The 27,928-nt window shown below is 40.5% G+C and overlaps 1 protein-coding gene across 1 annotated transcript in view; it reads right to left on the bottom strand.

Moving 5' to 3' along the window:
• The window catches only part of LOC145670107 (vascular endothelial growth factor receptor 1-like), a 211,881-nt gene extending 187,059 nt beyond the window's left edge, over positions 1 to 24,822 (bottom strand). Inside the window, exons 1-4 of the mRNA XM_081738475.1 lie at positions 24,816 to 24,822; positions 23,337 to 23,642; positions 19,502 to 19,662; positions 14,589 to 14,718 (exon numbers count right to left, since the gene is read on the bottom strand). Coding sequence (XP_081594601.1) covers positions 14,589 to 14,718; positions 19,502 to 19,662; positions 23,337 to 23,642; positions 24,816 to 24,822 — 604 coding nt within the window. The remainder of the gene's footprint in view (positions 1 to 14,588; positions 14,719 to 19,501; positions 19,663 to 23,336; positions 23,643 to 24,815) is intronic.
• Between the last annotated feature and the right edge of the window lie 3,106 nt (positions 24,823 to 27,928).

Here is a 27,928-nt window from a genome sequence, read left to right as displayed (position 1 = left end):
CTGACTGAACGACAAGCTCGACTCTGATTGGTCGGAGTGACACAACTTCGCTGGCCAATCACAGGCCCCCATTGCCTGCTCACAGTGTATATAAGTGAAGCCAGAGCCGTGTATATTTTCGCGCGTCCGGGAGTGTTATATTATATTCTTAGCTTCGTATTGCAAAAATGGCTGGCTAAAGCAAGTGCGGGAGTGCCGTCTAAAGTAAATTCGCGCGTCCGGGAGTGCTCTGGGTAACGGACCTAGGTCTTTACCCTCTAAGGGAGACCTAGACCCAGGGAAGTAGGGAAGAGGAACCGCCTCAGTTAAAATCAGCAGAAGTAGGACTCGCTTAAAACCGACCCTTACAAGGACCACCCAGGACGTGTAACGCCTGGACAAGCGTTAAGTTATAGCATTTGGCTAAGCGCAAACTAATTACTATATCCTTCTGCGTTAGCAAACACAAATAAGATCGGTGGGAGTATATATAAGTGGAAAGTGTGAGTGACACAACACCAAGATGAAGAAATTGAAGAAAAAGGAAGAAGCTACACCCAACACAATAGAAATTGCCCAGGCTCTGGTAGATGTGAGTACAGCAGTGAAGGGTAAGTGCCTTAACATTGCTAATGCAGAAACAGATAATTCTTGTAACTCAGATAGTAAGTCACTAGATACTAATATTACCAGTACATATAGCGACAGTGAGTTAAGTTCAGCAAGCAATAGCAGCTTCAGTCATAAGGGTAATAACAGTAATAGTAGCCATAAGAGTAATAGAAGCAAATCTAGTCGTAATAGTAACAAGAGTAACAACAGTGTCAATAGTAAAATAAGCCATATTAGTAACAGTAAAGACCTAAATCTGACAGACGTAAGCTTTTCTCAGTTAGAATTTCCAGATAGTTCCGATGAGTATTCAGACGTAAATCTTGAGAATCAGGGTTCATCTGCCCGAACCAGAGGCGCTACTTACGCGGATGTATTAACACATAAGCCTAAACAGAGTAATAATAATCAAGATAGGACAACAAACGCTAGCACAGGGACTGAGACCAAGAGGTACTACCCCCCCATAATCATAAAACACAGACAAGACTTCATGACAGTATCAAAGACACACGGCAACATAGCAGGAAAACACACGATGCAGGGCTTTAAAATCACAGCGTGGAATGAAGCTACATATAATGAAATTCTTAGTTATGTACAAAAACACAAAATAGAGCACACCCACGCTGCTAGAACTAACAACAGGTATGTCAAAATGGTGGTTAGGGGACTGCCCGCTGACATACCAACAGACGAAATAGCTCAAGACATAAATAATCAGTTACAGACACAGGGCATAACAGTACATCAGATGAGTAAGAGACAATACAGAGACAAGACAAATAAGACGATGGGGACAGAAAAAATCCCAATGCCACTATTTCTTGTGAAATTGCCAGATGTACAGCATAAAACTAGATTCGCGAATCTTCGCCATATATTATGTATGGCTGTAAAAATCGAAGATTATAGCCCCCCCCCCCCCCCAAGTTGAGTTAATTCAGTGTCACAGATGTCAGGGTTTTCAACACTCGACAAGCAGCTGTGCTCTGCAGCCCAGATGTGTCAAATGTGGACAGGACCACTGGACTTCGGAGTGCAGAAAGCCCAGGAGTGTGCCGCCTACCTGTGCTAATTGCAAGGGCCCCCACCCGAGCAATTACAAAGGATGTGCGGAGTACAGAAAATTCCTGTCATATACAGCTGGCAATAGAACAGAAAGAGTGACTGACGGAAAGAGGACAAACAACACTACAGCACACAAAAGCACAGACAATAATGTAGGTAACCTGACAAACAATCGAACAACAAAACCAAATCCCAAACCTATTGAAACCCAACCTTCAACATCCAAACAAAAAACTCCAAACCCAACCTCCACACCTAAAAGACGACCTAGACCCCGTAAACCTTACATACCAAATACATGGGGCCAAGATGACAGCAGCACGACAGACGACGAAACACACACACACACGACGCAAAAACAGACTAGCAACAACCAGACCAAGCAGACAACGAACAAAAGTAAACCAATAGTAGAACAAAACATAAATTCTAAACTAAATAACTTAGAAGTTAGGATAGCAGGGAACCGTAACATAGATGATGTTTTCCTTCATTTAGAAGTGTTCTTCTCACACTTCATTAAATGGGTAGGGAGACTGATAAAATGTAGCATAACACCATAATCTAAACCTATGGGCAGATGGGTAAACAAGTAAATGGTAACGATATTTTCAAAATACTCGCCTGGAATGCTTGCGGGCTAAACGAAAAAGTAGATGAACTTGCAGACTATCTTCAAGAAAACAAAATCGATATAGGCCTAATTAGTGAAACCAACCTTGTTCCTCAAACAAAGGTAAAAATTACAGGATACAAGCTCTATAGAAATGATAAAAGTGCGGGGACCGGTAAATTAGGAACACTAGTCGTAATAAAAAATAACATAAAGCATTCAGAAATAAAATTACCAACATTCAGTACAATAGAAGCTACAGGTGTAAAAATATATATAGGAAGAAACCCAATTACAATTGTTAGTATATATAATTCCCCATCCATACCAATTAACACAGATGACATCCGTAAATTAGCAAATATATCACCAGCCATAATCCTAGCAGGGGACTTTAACTGCAAACACCCTTTTTTCTGCAGTAAAACAACAAACAATAACGGAACGAGACTGTACAACTACTTGCAGGGATCCCCCTTACAAGTACTTTCACAGCATAGACCAACACACTACCCACCAAATGGTAATAGACCGGATGTACTCGATTATGCACTTCATAAAAATATAAATGGCAATTTGCAAATTTTCACAGAAAATGAATTAGACTCTGATCATCAACCGATAATCATTACATTAAAAAACACTCCAGATCAGACCACAGAACAATTAGGATTAAATTACAAAAAAGCGAACTGGGACGTGTACAAAGAAGAATTAGAAAAAGGCATTCCAGACGAGTACGAAATATCTACCATAAATCACTTAGATCAAGCAGTTGAAATAATAACTAGTAGCATAACAAAGGCAATAAGAAAAGCTATTCCTAAATTCTCAAGTAAGCAGCCTAAACATTCTAAACTACCAATGTGCATAAAGACATTAATCCGACTTAGAAATAGTTTAAGAAAAAATTATCAGAATAATAGAAACCTAGAAACAAAAAACCACATTAACAGACTGAGAAAAGTCATTAAATCTGAAATTAGGAATTACAAGGTGTATACTTGGGAAAAAAAGGTAGAAACACTGAATTTCACAGATGGTAGCATTTGGAAAATAACAAAAAATCTAACTAAGCCTTACACACCCACCCCCTCCTTACATGGGGAAAATGGGCTAGTCTACACAGATGAAGAAAAAGCAAACGCGCTCGCGGACACGCTTGAGAAAACTTTCAGACCTAATGACATTGGCGACAATAGAAGGCATGAAAGACTTGTCAAGCAAAAAATAGAAACTATCAAACGAAATCAAAAAAACACCTCTGCAAAAAGAACGAACCGAAATGAACTTACCAGGTTAATCACCAAATTGAAACCATTCAAAGCACCGGGCCATGATAACATTCAAAATATCTGCATCAAAAACCTACCGCAGAAAGCTATCAAATTTTTAACTAATATCATTAATGCAATAATGAGACTAGCTTATTTCCCTAAAAGTTGGAAAATAGCCAAAGTTATAGCATTACCTAAGCCAGGTAAGGACCCATTATTTCCACAAAACTACAGACCAATCAGCTTATTATGCACACTAGCCAAATTAACAGAAGCAGTGATACTCAATAGACTCAAAAGATTCATAAGAACTCATGACATCCTCATAAATGAACAGTTCGGGTTTAGAAATAAGCATTCTACTACACAGCAGCTAGTAAGATTTATCGAAAACATAACAGAAAACTACAACAAAAACAAGGGCACAGCAGCCCTATTCTTAGACATAGAAAAAGCATTTGACAGAGTTTGGACAGAAGGGCTACTTTACAAACTTAATAACATTGGCGTTCCCGATATTTATATAAAAATATTAATGTCATACCTCAGTGATAGAAAATTCTTTGTTAAAGTAGGAGAGGCACAATCCACAACCCGCAAAATAGAGGCAGGGGTCCCCCAAGGATCACTGCTAGGACCGGTATTATTTAATCTGTATATAAATGACATACCAAAACATAAAGACACAAACATAGCACTCTTTGCTGACGACACTTGCATCTTCGCTAATAGCTGGCAACCTAACCAAGCCGTCAAATACATACAAAGGCACATTCCAAAACTTGAAAAATGGTTTGAAAACTGGAAAATAAAAATTAATGCAAATAAATGTGAATCCATCTACTTCACTAAACGCATAAAGACTCCAACAGAGCAAATAGAAATTTTCAATGAACCAGTACGATGGACCCACAAGGCAAAATATCTAGGCATCCTATTGGACTCCAAATTAACTTTCAAAGAACACGTTAGTAGCCAAATCGGAAAGGCCACGGGTAGAACTAGCGAACTCAAAAGCCTACTAAGCAGCCAGAATATTAGCGAACATGCAAAGTCAATACTATATAAAACCCTAATAAGACCAATACTAACATATGCAGCACCAGCTTGGAGCCATGCGCTGAAACTCAATACAAACAAACTGCAACTATTCCAAAACAAAATAACAAAAATAATTACAAACTGCCCAAGATACACCAGACTAATTCCACTCCAGTACAGCCTAAATATTCCACCCATAGCAGAAATAATCAAAAACATGGCTAGGAAATTTTATACAGACAATAAGAAATCTGAAAACAAACTAGTAAATTCATTAGGAAACTACGACATAGGACCCTACAATAAACATAAAAGACCAAGACAAGTACTAACTTAGCATTCAGACTTTCATACAATCAGGTGATTACTCCAAATACTAACAAATATTGTAAATAGCATTTTAACTAACCTAATAATAATAATAATAATAATAATAATAATAATAATAATAATAATAATAATAATAACGAAACAAAAAAAATAATAAAAATATAAAAACAAAAAAGTATAATAAATAAATAAAAATGTGTACAGAATATAAAAATATATATTAAAAATATATATATATAAATTAAAGAAAGAAAAAAAATGACCTCATTATCAAGTATGTAATGCAAATGTATATATCTATAAAATATGTGTATACTGTAGACGTCTATATGTAGGTATGTATATAAATGTAAATATGTAAATAGTACTATCAAAAAGACGAACCTGAATCATGTATGAAAAGTCTTGTACTAAGTAATAATGCCAAAAGACACACAAGTCTCTTTACAGGTACAGATGGCGACCAAGCAGATCCAGATGGCCAGACGAATAAGGATAGCATGCTCAAAAAATAACAAAACTCCCACTAACAAGACAAACCCCATTACAGACATCACAGAATTGTAACACATAATCAGATAGGTCACTCAATAAGAGTAAACTAATTCAGTACAGACAAGTTTACATAGATTTTCCCACCCTTCTCTTGTGGTTTTACCATGTAAATACTAAAGCATGAAGCATGACCGACAAAGGGGTTTTTTTCCTGGTTACCAGGTTTTTTGTCCCTCTATCCAAATCAAAATAACTTCGTACGCGCTTTCCTATCTTCTTCTTTACCCTTCCTTCTACTATCTACACTTTAGACTCAGACTCGCGTGTAAATGTCTTCGCTAAGATAGAAACCGCGGAAAACATTCCATCCGACAGATACTGTAGTCTACTAACTGCATGTGAGGAGAGGCATGTAGACAGATGGTTTATGCCTTACTCTCTGTCAGGACGCGGGCTTTCCTGAGGGGCGTCCTTTTTTCTAACTTTTCTGTTTCTGTTTCTGAACTGACGCAGATCTGAATTTTTCCTCAGCAATTGATCGGCTGAGATGTTGGAGCTGACGTCGAGTACATCTTTAAGACTGTGGATACCTAACGGTGACAACTAAACAGTCGCTACTCATCGAGAAGCTTGCTATGCTGCAGCGCTAAGAAGAAAGAAGATTGAAGCAGTAGACGCCGCAAGAAGAAAATACTCATTCTAAGTGTTGTCAGGATACTCTTTTGAGATAATCCTGCTTTAAAGAGAAGAGACTGTTGTGTAAATAAAGAACATTGCTTCAACACACACTTACACACACCGCTTCCTGGGGAAATAAGCATTGCTTTCCGTCGGCTAGACCCCCTATTGTGCGTCAAGCTTCGCGCTGGCCATATAGGCTGAACAGGCTTTGCCGACAGTCGGCTGACGGGAACGCTCTGTTATCTCTCTGGGATAGCATTAGTGAAGCACCTACACAAAACTAGAGAGACTTTCCCTCAATTAGTGACCGGCCCTTATCAGGCCCACAAACGCCATGCCACGCCAAAAGAAGAAGTCACCCACCAGAAGACCGGGAAGGGAGCCATCCCAAGCCCGCAGAGACTGCAGCGAGGACTCAAGAAAGAAGAAGATGACCACAAACCAAATTAAGAACACGACAAGAGAACCCACCCAGGAAGAAGAAGGAGGACGAGAAACTCCCAGCAGGAGAGAAGAGAATGAAGAAAGAAGTAACGACCAGCACCAGCCAGGCACTCCATCAACACAACAAGAGGCAGTTCCGCAAGTGAAACTCTATGAAGTCACTTATACAACCGAGGAAGTAATCAACATCATAGCTGAAAAGATGGACACCTCAGAAGAACGCATCACATATAGAGGATACAAGAGGTTCAGGATTGACTTCGCCACACCAGTAGCACGAGATGTTTTCCTGCGCATCTTCAAAGCCAAACATTTTGGTGACAGAGCAATATTGATCCAAGCCAGAGGACAAGAAACAACTGAAACCGCCACACCAGAAGATATGACATCTGAGGCATCCGGCCCTTTCAAGGACCAGAAGTCACCACACCCAGAAGTAGACAATGAAGTCAATGAACCAGCTGTAGAAGAAGAGTTCACAGTAGTGAAAGGCAAACGCACCAAGAAGAAGAAAGCAGATTCGCCATCACGGCAAGATGACCCACGAACCAAGAAGAACGAAGGCGACAAGAGATCCCACCAAAAGCGACCAATATTTACGTGTGTTATCAAGAACGTACCAGTCACCACAGATGTTGATACCTTCAAATCTGAGTTAAGGAAACTGAGAGTCAATTTCACAAACTTAGTGAGGATACAAACCCAGAAAGGACCAGCACCCTTACTCAGATTGTTCTCAGAAGATCCCGTTCAAATAAGCAAATTGATAACACACGGAATCTCCATAGGAACGGCACACCACAGAGTAGAAACATCTAGAGCACCGCCACGGCCGATGCCGTGTTACAAATGCTATGAATATGGGCACCAGAGAGCTTTGTGCAAAAACAGAAGAGTGTGCCATCGTTGCGGAAAGGAACACGAAGACACCTGCAATAACCCAATTAACAACAACTTCTGTGCAACCTGTCGAACAACAGGCCACAGAACAGGAAATAGCAATTGCCCTAGAAGACCACGTCAAACTCACACCATAGCTATGAAAATACTAACAGAAGACCAGCTTACCCAAAAGAAGAAACTGCAAAGCAGCAAGATTTAGACGATGGCCCTAAGGACCAGACCAACAAAAAAGAAGAACGAAGAAAGAAACAGGAAGAACCACCCAGAGCTAGCCAGCAAGAAGAAAAAATTGCTGAAATTCTACAAACACTTATTGATGACGCCATGCATACAGTAACCAACAGAATCATCAAATGGATTACATCAGTCTTAACCTTAACAATAGAACCGGCTAACCACCAACGACTCATCAGAGCAATACAAGTAGCAACAAACAAGATCTACCGGCAATCCTTCAACCCCATCTTAACAACAGATGGGCAGTTATACGTTCCTTCTCTGCAACGCATCAATGGAGCCAACGCAGAATAAAAAAAAATTCTGCAGACAGATGACGACACAGGCACCGACCAAAGGATCAAGAAGACGGCCAAATTGCATGTTTAAAAAATAACAGTCTTCCCTACTAACAAAACGCCTCCCAAATACAGACAACACAGATAGCTTAACATATAGATAGGTTTTAGTAATTTAAATTAAAATATAACTTATTAATTTATTAATACAGACATTTTTACATGGATTTTCACCACCCTTCTCAAGTGGTTTTGCCATGTAAATACTATTGCATGCAGCATGACCGATACAGGGTTTTTTTCCTGGATTCCAGGTTTTTTGTCCCTCTATCAAGACAATAAAATCTTACGCGCTTTCCTATCTTCTAATTTATTCTTCCTTCTTTCCATTTACACTTTATATACAGATACGCGTGTAAATGTCTACCGAATAGATAGAAACCGCGAGACACACCCACCGACGGCAGCTTTAGGCTACTAACTGCATGGGGGAGAGGCATGTAGAATGTTGGATGATGCCTTACCCACTATCCAGGGCGCGGGCTTTCCCGAGGGGCGTCCTTATTTTTAACTTTTCTGTTTCTGTTTCTGAACTGACGCAGTCCGCTGCAAACCTTACGAGAGAAGAGCTCGAAGAAACAAAATTTAGTTCCCCAAGAAAAGCTAAATAAACATTCAGTCCCCAATTAAAATACAACACAAACGAAAACGATAAAAAGAACAGGCAAAAGAAAAATTGGCCTAGCGGGAGCAAGCCTAACAAGCTCCCGGCAAGCTCCACCAGTGTAACACCGCGGACATATTCGTTCAGTGTGTTGGACACAAGGCCCCTGCAAGAGCCATCAACAGACGTTACGAAGCGGTCCTTAGCAGGGTCACCTAACTGTGACTCAGTGACTAGTGAACACTCCAACCCCAAGTGTCAGGGTTGGCCCTTTCAAGAGCCACGAAGAAAACTCGATTACCATGAAACACCCTCCCAGTCGAGGTGACAAGACCGATGAGTACCCCCCCTCCCAGTGCGCAAGCCCCCCCCGGAACAGGTCGGAACCCTCTCCGACCAGCTTAAAAATCTGAAATTCGTCAGTTTAGGCGCAGTGCAGCACCGCCGCATCCCGTGCGGCAAACAGGTGCAGTACCCGCTTAGTTATCAAGACCTATAGGAGCTTACCTCCCCAGCCAACAAAGCCAAAGGCCCAAAACCAACAACTGAACTCACCAACCCAGATTTTGCTGAGAACGCGGTCGAAATGACCGAAGTAGAGACAGACAGCGACTGCGACACTGAGGAAAATAACCACCAAGAAGGCGAGTTCCGCAAACCGAAACGCGTCAAGTGTACCAGGAACGGGAATGGGAATGAGACAATCGAATCTCTGATCCAATTCAAGAATCGATACTCCTCCCTTGAAAACCTCCCAAAGAACCAGGATCAAACCATTGCAGACGACCCCCCACCCAGGGACCTGTTTACACCAAAAGAGATGTCCCACCACTGCACGTCTATGGACTGCAAAGAGTGCACGCTTTCGTCAAAAGTGTCAGTGCTACCTGCCAGCAACCACCAAAAGTGCACCCCACCAAGGACAGCGTCACCATGCGTTTCCATTCCATGGCGGACTACACCAAAGTGGAAACGTTCTGTATCCAGCAAGGATACCAGTACGCCTCAGAGCTACCAAAGAACAACAGAGCCATGAAAGTCGTAATGCGCAAACTGCCGATGGACACACCAACACAGGAAATCCACGACGGACTCACAGACCTTCATTTCCCAGTGAAATCTGTGGCCCAAATGAGAGGTCGTCGAGACGAAAACAGCGACCGCCCGCTCTACCCTCTCTTCCTGGTGGCCCTCCAAAAGCACCCACCGAACCACGAAATCTTCAACATCAAACAACTTCTTGGATACAGTGTCATGATTGAAAACTATCGAGGGCAGGACGTACTGCAGTGCTACATCTGTCAACGAGTCGGGCATACCCAAAAAATGTGTCGTGCACTCCCGCGCTGCGTGAAGTGTGCCGGTCCCCATCTCACCAGTGAGTGCCCCAAGCAGACCCGGGACACCCCAGCCAAATGCGTCAACTGCGAGGGTGCGCATCCAGCCAACTACTTGGGATGTCCGGTGCTCAAGGCAGCCAAAGCGAAGCGAACCGCACCCGCATGCAACAAGTCATCGGATGCTCAGGATCCTCCCAAGAACAGTGAGCCTCACAGACAAACCCCACGCAACAAGACCAGCTACGCAGCAGTCACAGAAGACAGCGAAGCCACACAACAGCCAGACCAAACAGCCGGAACGACTGCTCCCTCCAAGAGGAACACCAAGCCACGTCCCACCACCGACAATGACGCAACCCACAGCAAGCCACCAGACGGAAGCCTTGCCGCCACACTGAAAGAGATTATGGCCCTTATCCAAGGACTGAACCTCGCCAGCTTCCTGCAGAAACTTCAAGACGGCCTCCGACAAGTTCAAGCAGCCACAGATCCAGCGTCCAAGTTCACCTCCATGATTGAAGTCGTCGCCAATCTCCTCGACAATGGCTCCGATTAGAAGCTCTATATCCCGTGACCTCAGGGTTATCCATTGGAATGCAGCTGGAGTCAGCACCCAAAAACCAAACCTCGAAGACTTCCTACACCGCGAACGCATCGACGTCGCACTCCTCACCGAGACATTCCTCAAGCCCCACATAACCTTCCGCATCCGTAACTACAACTGCATCCGAACAGATCGCCAAGGACCCAAAGGAGGCACCGCCATCCTCATCAAATCAACCATAGCCCATGACAACCTCCCCCTCCCTCAACTCCAATCCCTTGAGGACACGGGAATCACCATATACTCACCAGACGGGCCCATCCAGGCGATAGCAGCATACAGGAAATCAAACACCGCACTTGAACCCCAAGACCTCAGAGCACTTCGTCAGCTGGGACACCGAATTCTCATTGGCGGCGACCTCAATTGTAAGCACCCGACTTGGAACTCCAGAGTATCCAACGCCGGCGGCAACGCACTGCACCAGGCACTCCAACACATCGATTTCACACCCTCCGCCCCCCCAGAACCCACCCACTACCCCACCAACGGAGGTGCACCAGACGTACTGGACATGATACTCACCACCAACATCGCAATTCTCGACGGACCCCACTCCACACGAGCATTAGCGTCCGATTATGTCCCAGTGCTACAAACTCTCTCAGTGAACCACCACCTACCAGCTTCTCGACTACCATCAGCACAACCAACTGGGACGAGTACAAGCACCTACTCTCCCAGCTCATCGACACAAGAATGGCAGTCTCCACTCCAGAAGAGATCGACGCAGCGGTGAACAGCATCACAGCCTCCATGATGTCGGCATACAAACTGGCCACCACAACCACGACCCGCACATCCCCACCCACAACGCCAGAAGAACTCCGTACCACTGTGCTGATCCACCTCAAGAGGTGGGACCGCAAGAAGTGGCACACCACTAGGCATCCCAGTTATAAAACGCTGTGGAATAAACTTGTAACCCGAGTGCGGAAAAGGCTCCAAAGAATCAAGATCCAGAAATGGAACCACACACTCAGCGAGATAACAACTCCCAATACAGAATTCTGGCGGCTGGTCAAGCATATCTCCAGACCGCAATCCGGAACAAGAACTTTCCCACTACAAGGGTCCCAAGGACTGATCCACGACCCAGCAGATCAAGCGGAACTGTTTGCTACCACCCTAGAAGAAATACTCCAAGAGAACCAAACCAACACCCCAGCAACAACCCTCCAAGCAGTGCGCCACAGCAACCATCACATCTCGCTGACGGACCCACTACCCCTGGAAGATCGCACCACCCCCAGAGAGATCGAAGCAGTCGTCAGCAAACTACATCCGCACAAAGCTCCCGGCACCGACATAATCCCACCCTCCGCACTCCGCAACGCACCACGCAAAGCCCTAGTTCTTCTGTGCAGAATCTTCAACGCTATACTGCATACAGGACATTTCCCAGCAGCCTGGAAAGAAGCACGAATAGTGATGATCCCTAAACCTGGAGCCCCACGATCAAGACCCACAGGATACAGACCCATCAGGCTTCTCTCCCACACTAGCAAGGTGTTCGAAAGAATTCTTCACCGAAGACTCCAGCAGCACACAGAAGAGAACAACCTGATTCCCAATCACCAGTCCGGGTTTCGATCCGGACACAGTGCAGAACACCAGCTAGTGAGGGCAGCCGAAATTATCACCACCCGATTCAACGATGGAGGCCACACCTTGGGTCTCTTCCTCGATATAGAGAAAGCATTTGACAAGGTGTGGCACGAGGGCCTAATCCACAAGCTTCTTGTCCAGGCCTTCCCACAGTACCAGATTCGCCTCATCAAGTCTTACGTCTCCAACAGAACATTCCGAGTCGCCCACGCAGGCCACGTAACACCACCAAGAACAGCACATGCAGGAGTCCCGCAAGGATCCTGCATATCACCACTCCTGTATGCAGTATACACAGCGGACATTCCAACCTCTCCCCATACAATCATGGCCACATTTGCAGACGACACCGCCGTTTTCGCCAGTCACAACAACCTGCGCTACGCAACACTATCCCTCCAACGACACATTCATCTCCTGCACGACTGGACAAAAGCCTGGAAGATCAAGATCAATGCAACGAAAACAGCGGTTGTCGACTTCACCCGAAACAAACGGAAGCAGAACATCAACCTCACCATGGATGGCACAGCTCTGACTCTCAAAGAAGAAGCAAAGTACTTTGAAGTCATCCTTGATCGAAGACTGACGTTTGCCCACCACCTCCAAACAGTGACGAAGAAAGGACTCCAACGGTTCCTTGCGCTTCTCCCGATACTACTAACTCCCTCACTTCAGATGGAAACGAAGAGACACATATACAACAGCTGCCTCCGACCAATCATGCTGTACGCCCACAATGCATGGCAGCACGTAGCAAAGACCCACCTCCGCTCATTGCAGATGATCCAAAACAAGGCTGCAAGAACGATCACGGGTCACTCCAGAGATACTAGAATCACTCAAATCCACGAAGACCTCTGCCTGCCAATGCTCCATGAGGTGCGAACCAGACAATCAGTGAACTTCTGGAGAAAAACAGCCACCTCCACCTACACGGAAATATCCCAACTAGGACACACCAACCCAAGACGTCACTGCTTCAGGATGCCACGTCCGCCCTGAACACAGCAACCACCAAACAATAGAAGACGCCCAAGACTAGGGAGCGCGACAGCTGCGGCCCTACCAATTCAGATGCACCAAACCTCACGTCATGCACAAAAAACAGAAATGGAAGGCATGGGCTACGGCCCGAAACTTCTAGAAATCAAAAACACGCCAAGACAAGTCTGAAGTCTGAAATTCAGTACCAGTTTTCTGGTGACCCTCCTCTAGTCTGCTACGGGACTTTTGGAGTAACCTAACCCCAGGTCTCTAGTCTGCTACGGGACTACGCCTATCCTATCTCCTTGCTTAGCCTGCTACGGGGCTCTGTTGGCCATTTAACCCGCCTCTGCTTGCTACGGAGCATTGGTTCCTTAATTCCACTCCTCTTAGCCTGCTACGGGGCTCTGTTGGAGATCCTGTCTGCGACCTTACGGTCAAAGACCACCTATAACTAACTAACCTTTGATTCTAGAGAGATTACTTTGTATAGTATTTTGTGAAAATACTTTTATAATGGAAGCTTTTATAATAAAACTGGTAGTGGGAGTCGATTCAGGACGCTCTTTTTATTAAATGCTCTACCCACAAAACCTATATGAGACAAAGTTTTACAATATTTTCCAGTGAATAAGTTTGTTATGGTGAGCTTTTCTCCTCGCAAAATTTGGCCTCATGGGATTTTGGGTATCGATGTTTTGGCCGCAGTATTATCTTCGTATATCCGGCAGGCTAGTGGAATAGAATTGCAGTGGAAATATTGGATTTCACCCTATCACTCGACGGGAGATCATCTCTGTATTATTATTATTATTATTATTATTATTATTAGTAGTAGTAGTAGTAGTAGTAGTAGTAGTATTAGTATTAATAATAATAATAATAATAATAAATATAATAATAATAATAATAATATTAATAATAATAATAATAATAATAATTTAAAGTTTAATTTCGAGGGTGAGTCGATGGTCGCAACCATCATCAGCATCACATTAGTGAAATGTTATGTCGACGTCAGCATCTCATAGGGTACTGGGTAAGATGCATCAGACTCTTTTCTACGTGAAACACCAATAGGCAGGGCTGGATTAATCTATCTCGAGGCCCGGGGCTAAAAACAAATGTGGCCCCTGCTGACTTCACTTAACACAATTCTGTGAAAGTACAATAGAAAAGTTAAGGAAATATGTTTCATATATTTGGTCATTTTTTTAAATGATGATGATCTTCATGATTCTCTTTAGGTAGCCAGTTGAGATTTTGATCAGACTGGAGGCCCTTTTTCATCTGAAGGACTGGGTCTAAGGCCCCCTACGCTCCTCCTTAATCCGGCCCTGCCAATAGGTACTCATTAACACTAGAGTGAACATTGATTTAATTAAAACTTCTTTCTTTTATTAAGTATAATAGGAATGCAATACCTGTGACGAAAAATGGTGTTGTGTCGTTTCCACATCCATAAATGTTACAGGCTGTACATTTGATGAGACCAGAGGTAAACGTGTCTACTATAAGAGCTGAAACGAATTCTTTCTTTAGGCCGATGTCCTCCTGAAAATACAAAAGCAGATAGTACGTTTATCAACAACTTTTAACTAGTGGTGGGCACAAAAACCTTTTTTTCGGGTTTTAGGAAAACCGAAACCGGTCTTTGAAAATTTTAAAAAAAATTTTCACCGAACCTGGTTTCGGTTTTCTTCAAAACTGGTTCCGTTTTTTTTAATTGGTTCTATTTCAGACCAGAATGGTGTTTCGTTGTTCTCCGGAAACTGATTCCGTTTCCATAGAAACAGTTTTATGTGTTTTCCAAAAATTTTCACTGAAACCAGTTTCAGTAAAAGCCGAATCAGTTTTGAAGAAAACTGAAACCGGTTTCGGAGACCAGTTTATAAAAACCGGTTTTCGGTAGAAACCGACCCGTTTTTGAAGAAAACCGAAATGTCAGTTTTTCTAGAAACCGGTTTTCGGTTTTTACAAAAAACAGTTTTGCCCATCCCTACTTTTAATGCACTTATATATTTTGTTTTAAATAATATATAAGCAAATTTATGTATATGTTTTAGCATTAATTGGTTTACTTACTTAGTGTTACATAAATCATAATAAATGGTTTTACTGATCTTGCTTGTTTGTTTACCCGCTGAATTACCTTCTAAGTTAAAAAGGGAAAGTATTTTTAGCAACTTAGTCCTTTGGGTATGTAATTGCGAGATTTATGCAAAGTTATTGTATTTTCTATGTACTAAATTCAGGGGCGGATCCAGGATGGACTTCTGGGGGGCGGTGGGTTGTATGTAATACTACTACTTAGAGCTACTTTTAAGAGCTCCAAACTCTGGGATGGGTTTTATTTATATATAAAATAAGAAGATCGCCCCCCATGGATCCACCCCTGATTGAATTGATATATTCCTAATTAGGAACATTCGGAATTCTTAGGAATTCATATTTGATGTTATATGAGAGTTGAAATAATAACAGAATGGTATTTGTGTTAACAACTACAGGATCTAACCTTGAATATATTCTTGAATTTCGATGAACAAGGACAGTGAATATTCCTCTTCCAAAGTCCAGTTGGAGTTCTACGTTGTTCCCACGAAGTTCTTGGTGTATTTTCCAATCTGCAATAACTGCTAGATTCAAACCGTTAATGGAAAAGTACCTCCACCATTTATTTCCATGCAGCTGAAGTTTGTTACTACATAGTACTCCATTAATGACATCCAAACCCAGTGGCGTATTTACGATTTTGTTTCGGGGGGGTTGCTAACTTTCGGGAGGGGCTTTACATGAAAATGTGAAAATTCTGTAAGATATTTCATATACTTTACTATAGATTTGGGGGGGCTTAAGCCCGGAAGCCCCCCCTAAATACGCCACTGTCCATAACATTCATCCAATTGTTGTATGTGAGGTTTAGGATCATGGATTCTCTTCTTTGACTTATAAGAGTATTTGTTTTGGTTTCTCCATTGGTAAGTAAATCTGACGGTTTGATGCCAAGAAGACTACGGAGTTGTCATTCCATCTGCACATGTACTATATGTATGACTATCACAACCTGTGGGAGACCCGAGTTGGATTCCCTACGGGAGCTCATATGGTTCGGATTCCACGTTAATCAGTAGGTCTATGTCTCATATAGCCTCGCTGCTGAACGGGACGTTAAACTCAAAATCAACTCAACTCAACTACCACAACCAGGGGCGGATTAAGGCTTTTGGGGCCCTGGAGCCGACTATTTCAATTGGGCCCTACGTTACGAATAATTCCAGCGAATACGAATAATAAATTTTCTTTGCTGCCTTCCACAACCTCGTAGGCTTATCGAAACCTCGAGAACTCACAAGCTAGTAATTTGGTTTGTAATAGAGGGCTAAAATAGCTCACCCCCTCACAAAATAAGTATCGTGAAGACGCTGGTGGAGGAAGATTGAACTCTAGAGATACCGCGAGCGTAGCGAGCGGGAAAAAAATAGCATGGGTCTAAAACCTATAATATAATAAGTTGATTGCTATATTTTAGTATTAAAGAGAGGGATTTTTGGGAGCTCCGGAGTCTGGGCTCCATTGGCTCCGTTCTTAATCAGCTCCTGATCACAATGGAAATCATACTCTCTTCTTTCCTTGTTTTTCGATCTTTCCTCCAGTACTGTTCAGGTTGCTTTGAACCCCTTGATTTTAAATTCTTTCAGCAATGAGTAGAAGGTGAACATATTATCAAAGATACCTGTGGGGCACGGTGGCTCAGTGGTAGAGCGTCGGGTCCCTGCTTCGATCCCAGCTCGCAGCAAATGGGCTTTGTGGTGGCCAAACACCGTATTCGTGGGTTTTCTGGGATATCTTCCGTTTTCTCCCATTTATTCATTCCTCTATTGCATTCATTTCTCATCATCACCGTCTCCTTTAGTCTACGCGGCATAATTGTGGGACGTAAAACTGAAAGATTTCATTTCATTTCAGAGAAACCTGAACTCACAGCTGATTGGTCACAAAATCAAATATAGTAGCTCTAACTTTAGTCACAACTAGCATCAATTACCTGCTTTGCTGGGGTAAATTAAGAAAAAATTGTATGTTCCGTTAGTCAGTCAGTTTTTACTATTACTAAAACGCTCTTTGATATTGGTCATTTTCGATAATTTTTATATATTCCCCTCCCCTCTCCTCCTCATGTTGCAGGGCACGGCATCGGAACTGTCATTGTTCATCTCAGCGACCCCGACAACTATGAATTCGACACTGATATTTTTCATTTCGATCATTTATATATATATATATCTCCCCCTCCCTCAAGTGGCGGAGCTGAACCTGGATTTAACAGCATCAGAAGTGTCACTATTCATCTCAGCAACCCCAAAAATTATAGATTCGACACTAATACTCGTATCGGTCATTTTCTATCTTTTAAATGTCCCTCTCCGTTCCCGTCCCTTAAGGTACGCCGTCAAAGTGATAGGTCTAGGTTCGAGCTTCATCTAGGTTGAGAATTTGATCGAGATCAGTCCGGTGGTTCATGAGGTATTAAGTTTTATTTATTTTTATCTGTCTCTTTCCCCCATCCCCTAAGTTCTACCGTCAAAGTGAAAGAAAACATCTCAGGCCCGAACCTCATCTATGTTAAAAATGTGATCGAGATTGATCGTTTGGTTCAAGAGTTATTAAGTTTTTTTTATTTTTTCACTCCTTCCTCCCCTCCCCTAAGTTCTTTCGTCAAAGTGAATGGATAAATAGCACCCCATACCCGAACCTCATCTATGTTGAAAATTCGATCGAGATCGGTTGTGTGTTTCAAGACTGATGGAATCACAAAGACAGCCACTTTCATTTTTATTTTCTTTACATATATATCTCCCTCCTCCTCCTCCCCCACGTTGCACCATCAATGTTAAATTGTAAAAATTATCCCACGCCCAAACGTCTTCTATGTTGAAAATTTGATCGAAATCGATTGGGTGGTTCAAGACTTAAGTTTTGTTTATCTTTATATATAAATCTCCCTCTCCCCTAGGTTCTACCGTCAAAGTGGATATATAAAATTTGATCGAGATCGGTCGGATGGTTCAAGAGTTATTAAGTTTTATTTATTTTTATATATATCTCCCCTTCCCTTCCACTCCCTAAGTTCTACCGTCAAAGTGATATGATAAAAACCACCCCAGGTCAGAACCTCATCTATGTTGATAAGTTGATTAAGATCGATCGGGTAGTTTAAGCGTGATGAAGTCATAAAGACAGTCACTATTATTTTCATTTTTTGTACATGTATCTCCCCCTCCCCTACTTTGGGCCGTCAAAGTAAAATGACAAAATCGTCCCAGGTTCGAACCTCATCTATGTTGAAAATTTGATCAAAATCGGTTGTGTGGTTCAAGGGTTATATATATATCCCACTTCCCTGCCCCTCCTCTAGGTTCTACCGTAGAGGTGAAATTATTTTTAAAAATCAGTCTCAGACCTCATCTATGTTGAAAATTTGATTGAGATCGGTTTGGTAGTTCAAGAGAACTATTAAGACAAATTTTGTCACTTTTATTTCCATTTATATTTTTATATATCTCCCCTCCTTCCCCTCCCCTACACTATTCCGCCAAAATGAAATGATAAAATCCATTCCAGTCTCAAACTTCTTCTATGTTGGAAATTTGATCGAGATCGGTCGTGTGGTTCAAGAGATTGAGTCACAAACGTAGCCACTTTCAATTTTATAATATAGATTGAAATGTTAGATTCATCTCAACATTTGCATTGTTGAACATTTGGACTTAAAAAGGGAAATTTTGATATTCTGAAGGGATTTAATGCTGCTTCAGGTTGGCAACACTGACCGGAGATCAAAGACAACATTCTTTTCTTTTGTGCGATTTGAATTGAGTAGTGCCCAAGGATATTATAAAATAGAGGATCTGCCCATACAACAAAATCGTGAAGCCATACGTCACAGCTTCGCCACACCTACACTGCCCACTCCGCGCCACTAAGATCGCAATGTTTCGAGTCAACAATCGTGGCGGAAACGAGATTAGCCAATCAGACGTGCCGGTTCAGACGATGGTCTGTTGTTTTGTGGCTTCATTAAGTTCATATGAGGAAGATACTCATGGGCAGATCCTCTATTTTATAACATCCTTGGTAGTACCCATGGATGTCCATGTCGCATGTAATAAGTAAGGTAAAATATAATAATATCTAGAAAGATTAAGAGGCAAAAAAACTGAACATTAAAAGGAAACCATCACATGTGTGATGTCTTCTATAAGCTAGATAATGTAAAGACAGATTGAAAAACGGTTTAATTAGTACCTTCACTAAATTTTGATAATATATTTACCTTTACAGTTATATTTCTGTTACAATTAGTAATATCTGTGCAGTTGATGAATTCCCATGTTATAGCCGGTAAAGGATATCCAATAGCTTTGCATTCTATTTTGTAACTTTCGCCGTACATGTAATAATCTAGAGGTTCCACGAACGATACTTCTGGTATCCCTGTAATTAGAAAAAAAATATTTACTTGTATGCTTGGTAGTCATATATATAGCTATATATATATATATATATATATATATATATATATATATATATATATATATATATATATATATATAGAGAGAGAGAGAGAGAGAGAGAGAGATGAATGAGCAATATGCACAAATTTTATTTTTTCCAATGAATTCCTTCCAATAACAATTTTCCTTGGAGAGGTAGTTGTAAGAATATGTCACTTCGAATTCTATATTATTATACAGTATTCGTTTGGACCACGATGGCTCAGTGGTAGATCGTTCACCTTTGGTGCATGGGGTCCCAGGTTCGATCCCAGCACGCGCCAAGTGAACTTTGTGGTGGGAACTTTCACAAGTGAACTTTCGCACTCCCCAGAAACAAAGTACATTAGGGAATTGGGCTCAATCACGGGACAGTATGTACAGTCAGTGACAAAAGTTGTTTCTGTTTGGTAAAATTTATTTTGGAAATAATGATAGAACGTACACAGTTTTATTGAGTTTCAACGCTGGAACGTACAGAAAATTACTTTCTTTTTAATTTACTAATAACTGTACTCAAATCGTCCTTTCATTCTGAAGTTATTTACGAAACTAATTCCATCAAATAGAAAGAATTTTTGCTGCTGACTGTATCAGGAAACTAACAAGAGAAGTTCGGGAGAAAGCACTCGCCTGCAGAGAAACTAAGCATGCCATTTGAAGAACGAATTCATGCTGATTACAACAAGCTAATAAAATTCCTGTACAGTTGAGAACTGTTCGAAAGATTCAACTTGGAATTTTATGCGGAAAAATGTGTATATTCCCATTTAAACGCATTAAGGACAACATTATTAGAAACGAATTTTAACATACGAATTGAAATCTATCTGAAGTAACAGAAAAAATCTGTTTTGCAAGAACTAATGGGTTTGTTAGATATAATTAGTCATTACACTGTTCACAATAATGATAGGTTAGAGATGAAAATTGATCACTATTGCTCTTGTGTTCTATGAAGAAATGACGCAGGCAAAAGACTTCCTTGCACCATGAACATTTTATATGTGCAGCTGCGTTGCATCTGTCAAGGGAACAATTCGCATAAGTAAAGCGAAAAGCAAATTCGACAAGTAATTCAAAAGATATATAATTTGTTCGGTAACCTGCCTTGTGGAACGCAAACTGAAACAATCCAAATGTATCGGGGTGATCGGAACTGATTCATTAACATGGACACGAACTTTATTTGATTATTTCGTTGGTACATCATAACGTCCGCATGAAGAAGTTTCATACTATGTATAAATCTCCTGCCATAATCTTTGATTGGTAGGAGAATCCAAACATATCAAATGGTTGTACAAAGTTCTCAACCGTACAGGAATATTATTACCTTGATGTAATCAACATGAATTGGTCTTTCAAATGACATGCTTAGTTTTTCTGCAAGCGACTGCTTTCTCCTGAACTTCCCTTGTGAGCTTCTACCGCCTTCCTGAATTTCATAGGCATTTTTATCTTCTTTCCAGTGAAATTATTTTAACAATACTATTCGTTTCCGTATAAATTAGCGAGAAAACCATTCCTGTTCATGTATTAAAGTAATTATTGTTTTGAACATTTGAAATTATTTTCCTTGTTGTATTTAAGTAAGCAATATTGCAGTATGTTTAAGACGTCTTTCCACTGTTTCTACGTTTAGTTAATTTTAATTTACTATGCATTAATTTTCTTCAATTGAACTTTGTTAACAAATTGGGCGAATGTTGTACTAAGGGATATGGGTCTTGATGTACGAGGGCATAAAGCTTTAAATATAATGATTACTGTTTCTTGTAGGTTTGAAACTAAAGCCTGCTATACGCTATAGGGTAGATCCTAGGAAATCTCTTACGATTTTTCCTAGAGTCAAACTCTCAACGTGTATGGCATCAGATCGCATGTCATTTCCTATATTCTGAACGATTCTATGAGATTTCTCTTGTTATAGAGCACGCTGTATTTCGGAAAGAAAATTCGTAAGATTTCAATTTAAGCGACATCAGGTGAGATAAAGTGAAAACAAATTCTGGAAAACATTGCTGGCCGAGTATGCGTTGTGCTGGCACCTCTTCGGAGGATGAGAAACAAAAATTTAATCATCTTCGGCAAACGTATGTGTGTGAAAGAGCAAAAATACTCGAAAAATGAAGAGTGGTGCAGGGACTGGTGAAGTATGTTTTGCAAATTTATCTACTGGTTCTTATGCTTTGTTTAGAGGTGTGTAATTTAACAATATAGCCCCTGGTATCAATATCAGTAGAATGCGCAACATCACTCGGTGAGACAGGAAAACTCTTCACGTGTATGGCACAAAAGGGTAGGATTTCCTACGAGATATGTCATAACATTTGATCTTAAATATTTCCTAAGATTTATCTCATAGTGTATAACAGGCCTAAGGTACTTCTAGTTCCATATCTATTACATGCTCTTTCAGCCAAAAATTTGATAAAACTGCATTTATATTATTGTATAACGTATTGTGCTAAATATTATGAAAGTTACTACCAGTATATAAAGCAAAAATTCAAATTCTAACAGAAAGAGGAGCCAGGCTATGATTTCCGTATATGTGTATTTTTATTGTTTCTTTTCTAACAAACAAGTCGTTGAAAACAATCAATTATTATTAGATCTAATGTAAGTTCTTAAGATACTACAATCTATTCGTTGGTACGTACTCAATGTGTACCAAGGAACGAAATGACGGTAAAGATTGCTCTGGTATTCTTCTTTGTAATGCAATTCCCTTCTAGCTTACAATATGATGTCTAGTTATTGTAGGGACATATTTTTCTTTAGACTTATGCAAATAAGTTATAACCATTACAGTAATAATACAAACTACAAGTACGAGGCACATCCACAAAATAGGTGTACTAGGGCCCTCGCGGGCACAGGGAATTTATTATTGCTATGTTGGTAACAGTACCTTGTAGCTTAGTTCCTACCCTTTCCAGTGAGCACAATCACTCGTCAGTACGATCAAAACTGTGGTCATAGTAACGTCTCCCGTGAAAGATGGCAATAAAATCTGACGCCACATTCGCAGTGTTATCCGTTATCTCGTTGTGAAGGGGAAATCTTCTTCTTCAGAGATCAAACCAATTTATGGCGAAGGAATTACGAATCGTACGAGTGTGATTAAGTGGTGTCGTGGATTTAAAAACGGTTGTAGTGATGTGCACGATGAGCAAAGAAGTGGAAGACCATCAATTTTGACTGATTCGTGCATTCCCCTGTCCTGGCGCCTTCAGACTATCATCTGTTTACCTCCCTGAAGATATACATGGGTGTGAAGAAAAGTTTCAACTGACGGGGAAATGGAGATGAAGAATTGGACAAAAGAGGTGGCGGCAGACTTCTTTGACCAAGGCATAAAAAAATTAATCCCTTGTCTCACTAAGTACATCGAGAGGCATGGCGACTATATGGAAAAATAGTTCACATATGTACTGATGTAAGTATGTAAAAGTTTTGTTTTAAATAGATGTTTTGAAACCTACAAAAATTTAGTAGCCTAAGCTTATTTTGTGGATGTGCCTCATATATAAAAGTGGCCTTTGGTTGAGCAACCTCCTCTACTCTCAGAAGCGAAGTAATATAATACAACAGATTTACTGTACTTACCATAAACGTGTAAATGCAAGGAAACAGTGTCCTCATGATCCCTGGCTCTTCCAACTAGCAAATATGAACCAGCATCAGAAAATTCAATATCCATTATGCATATTATGATTTGTTTCTTGGTTATGTCGTAGGTGTATTTATTTCCAAAGATAACCTCAGTATTATTGGGATTGTACAATGTTATGTCTAAAGGTCCAGTGGCTTCGTAGTCAACCGTCCATTTGACCTCGGGAAGTCCAACTGATGCTTCTACCGTGTCAGTTGTGTCACTCGCAATCTTCAGTTTGACTGAATCTTCATTCAAACCTGGCAAAAAGAAGAGATCAAGGTTATGCGTAATAGAGTTCGTTTCAAAGATAACAGGCTATATAAAACTAACCTTTCGCTAGCTGGGGGCTCTGCCCCCAGACCCACCACCTTTAACTCGCCCTACGGCCCCGCGTCTCATATGTATCAGCCTTTGCATCAAGAGTGAATTTCGTGCATTTGGTCTTTAGATTTCCTGATTTTGGCCCAGCTGGGATCTTCGCTCCCTCACACCCGCGTTTACTCTCTTAAACCCACAATTCTACCAAATTTCAAGTTTCTTTTCGTATTTCAGCTATCTAAAAGATAAGATTTTGTATCCCAAGAAAACGCCCGTCTAAATAACATGGGAATTTCTTCATCCCCGCTTTAGACTCCATAAAAATTAAAGATATTCGCTTTCAGCAAGTTTTTTTGTCGGTTAGTCCCAAAAAGCTACAATCATGTCAAATTTAATCATTGTAGCCCTACAGGAAGTGTCCAATAATTTTGGGGTGTAAAAGGTGTTCCATATAAATAACATGAGAAAGATTTTTCACTTCCCCATAAAACTATTCTAAAGTTGATTTTCTTTTTGTTTTAGTGATTTACTTAGGTAACGTTAACGAAAACGTATAAACATACCAAATCTCAAGTTTTTATTCAAATTCTAAGTGGCTGAAATATGAGATTATAGCTCTAGAAAAGACCCATTTGAAAAATATGAGGAATTTCTTCATCCACCCTTTAGACCCCCTAAAAATTTAAAAAAAAAAAATCACTTTTAGCAATTTTCCTGTCGGTTAGTTCTGGAAAACTACAATCATGTCAAATTTCAACTTTCCACGTCAAACGGAAGTAACCGTTATTTTATATCAGTTCATGTAGTTTTATATATAGTTAGGATGTCGCATGTAATATACAAGATAATGGCAAATGAAGCATGACACACAAAATGTATATCAGAATACGGATACGTTCAGTATTTAAATGGAAAACAACACACAGGTCAAACATTCGCAGGTAAATTGAAGAGCATAATATCAAAGTCCAATCATCACAAAAAAATGTTAACGGAGTGTCCCACAATTCTACATTCTCTCCCTTCTCTCTCCCTCTCTCTCTCTCTCTCTAACCATCAATACATTCATTTACTGATCTATTTACATATCCATCTATCTTTCTTTAATGTACCATCCATATTTATGGGATTGCCCGTTCTTGGACATGAAAAATGTGGTTGAAATACCTCTAGATCCTAGTAATATCCGAGATCCTTGCCACGGAAGTTAAATAAATTTCTATCAAATACTTATAACCCACAACTGTTGACACAATGAAATCATATATAAATGTAACACTCCTAACCAGCATGTTGTATACCACAAATGCCAATAAACAAGGAAAAAAATATTTTGAAAATTACAAAAAAATGGTGTATGATGAAAATTTTCTGACTTCATTTTCGGAATCAGCAAATGAAAATACATAACAAACATCCAAAATTGTTTATGTAACAAAATTATTGTTGACCAGGTATTTATAAGATTTTCCCGAAACTTATGAATGGCAATATTGTAAATACAGTACAATTGTGCACATCTCAAAATGTTATAAGGAAACTGATATAAGTACTTACCAACTACATGAACATTCACGAAGTTATTTACAATGTCATTAATTCCTTGAATGTAGCACTTGTAGACTCCAGAGTCGGATAGTTTAGCCTTCGTTAATCGTAGCACGGAATTCAAGACGAGCGCTGATCCATCTGGTTTTGACTTCGAATTGATAATTACCCGTTTCTCCTAACATAAAGAAATACAATTGGAAAGGCTTTTAAAATATATATATAAATTCTTTGGCATATGGTTCTAACTAAAGAAGCTGTTACTAACTAACCCTACTTTTAACTAACATAACTAGACGGAAACACAAGAGAACCTGTAAATTGGTCTTAGAGAAGCTGTAAATTAGTAAGCCAGAATGATGAGACAGTCTGAGTATTTAGGTTAAAATAGTATGTATATAGTACAAAATTAATTTTACTTTAATATATAAGTATTTAGCATCTTTATAATACAAAAGTAATTTTATTTCAATATAGAAGTATGTATTTAGTAGCATGCATATAATACAAAAGTAACCACTTCAATATATAAGTATTTAGCATGTATATAATACAAAAGTAACTTCACTTCAATATATAATTATTTAGCATGTATATAATACAAAAGTAACTTCACTTCAATATATAAGTATTTAGTATGTAAATAATACAAAAGTAATTTTACTTAAATATATGTTTTTGCATGCATATAGGGGTCTAAAACAAAAGTAATTTTACTTCAATATAGAAGTATTTAGCATGCATATAGAATAGGGTGGAGCGTTTTGCACTTTTCTTGGAAATCGATGACGGCTAGTGCGGAAAAGGTGCCATTAGTAGCACCGACTTCACTGATTTTTTAATTTTTTTGGACAACCCCTTATCCTGCCCCAACGGACTTAAAGTTTTTAAGTGTTTGGTTAGTCAACGCACAACACCAATGACAGAAAAGCTACTTGTGGTCGCTTTTAGAGTTACCTGATGGCTATAATACAATTATTTTATTAAAAGAAAGTTGTAGCAATGCCAGTAAATATTTTAATATGTTTATGAGTCAAAGTACAGCCATATTAGCTCAGTTGTTGAAATTAATGTCCAGATTTTGTTTGGAATGTCACGAATGTCTTCGCTTGTTATGTACACCGACAGCAAATGCCATCTAGCGGCAGGCTACACAACTTCGTGGTTGCTTACTTTGGCCACGCTCTTCGAGCGTCGTCGCAACATCCGGCTCCGTCTAGAAGATTCGCGCACCTCCGCTCGCCTTATTGGCTCCATAACCTACCCTGACGTTTCTAGAATATTCTCGCTCGAAGTTCGGCGGTAGTATAAATATTGCGTAATTCGGCCAACCAATCCAACAAGCCAGTTTATTGCAGCTTAAGCTTTAACGGTTTTAGTTCGCTACTGTTTCTGTTAAGACAGAGAGTTTGTGCATTCTACCTAAAGTTACAGTCTTCTTAGTGCGATGCAATTCTGAGACATTTTGTAATACTTTGGTTTCCAAGTTCGGAAGCAATGGAAAGCAAGATGAAGAAAAAAACTCATAGCAGACCAACGCGGGAAAGTGTGAAACGAGGCTTATTTGGCACTCCAAGTGAAATGAGTGAAGTGCGTTTACCCAAGTACTCTGACGTTATGCGACATTATCTTGGTTTCGAAGTGGTTTAAGTGGTGACGAAAGTGTAACTAAATTACCAGTGACTGACATTTAAAACTAGTTGGACAAAGAGTTGTACATATTTGGCGTAAAGCAAGCATTCCTGAGGTTTCAGAAAAGAGAGTTTTTGACATGCTGAAAACATTTTATAATAAGTCTCGCACCAAGGAAAAACATTTCAGTCGACAAGGACAAGAAGCAACACTTCGTGCAGGTATTGTTGCACACGCAGAAAAGTCTCCTTTTGATATTGCGTCTTGCAAATGTAAAACCGCCGAAGATTGCAACTGTGAGAGGACACGCAAGATTCCAAAACGAGAATTCAAGTTTCTTTTGGACCAGAGAACATTACGGAAAATGAGCATTGGTAACATTGACGTCAGAACAAGCAAATCTCTGTCAAAGATGTTTTCCCGTAAAGTGAGGAGATTTAAGGGGCAGACAACCAAGAAAGACGCTGGAAGTGTTGAAGCTAGTCCATCAGCTAGTGGGATTAAGCATGACGTCAAAGGTAATGGCGTCGTCAGGGGAATCCTGCGAAACTGTTGAATCGGGAAGCACGTCGGGATCTGACTTCGAAGCGCGACCAAGAAGGAAACATAGCCTAAAGGGCATCTGTCTTCAAAATACAGCGGAGGCAGCGTTTAGAACTGGAGCTTCAGGCAGACAGGTTGCTTTGATTTCTTCTGCCGTACTTCAGAATGCAAGACTCATAACGCCAGAGGACAAAAATCTTGTTGTTGACAGATCTAAGGTACGAAGAGGAAAAGATAAACTGGGTAAAAAGACCCAGAAAGAAAAGACCTAGGCCGGGCGATTACAAGTATCTACTTCGACGGACAAAATGATGCAACTCTTGTGCAAGAAAAAATTAACTGCAAACTACGAAGTCGAGAAGTTACAGAAAAGCATATCACAGTTCTATCGGAGCCCGGTTCAGAATACTTGGGTCATGACACACCTAAGTCAGGCACTGGCAAGGATATTGCCGACTCTATATTGGAGCTTTTAGAGAAGAACCAGTACGACGTGTCAAGT

The sequence above is a fragment of the Thermobia domestica genome, chromosome 14, assembly GCF_964235325.1.
Source record: "Thermobia domestica chromosome 14, izTheDome1.hap1.1, whole genome shotgun sequence".
Taxonomy (NCBI): Eukaryota; Metazoa; Arthropoda; class Insecta; order Zygentoma; family Lepismatidae; genus Thermobia; species Thermobia domestica.
This window is presented reverse-complemented; position numbering and strand designations above follow the sequence as displayed.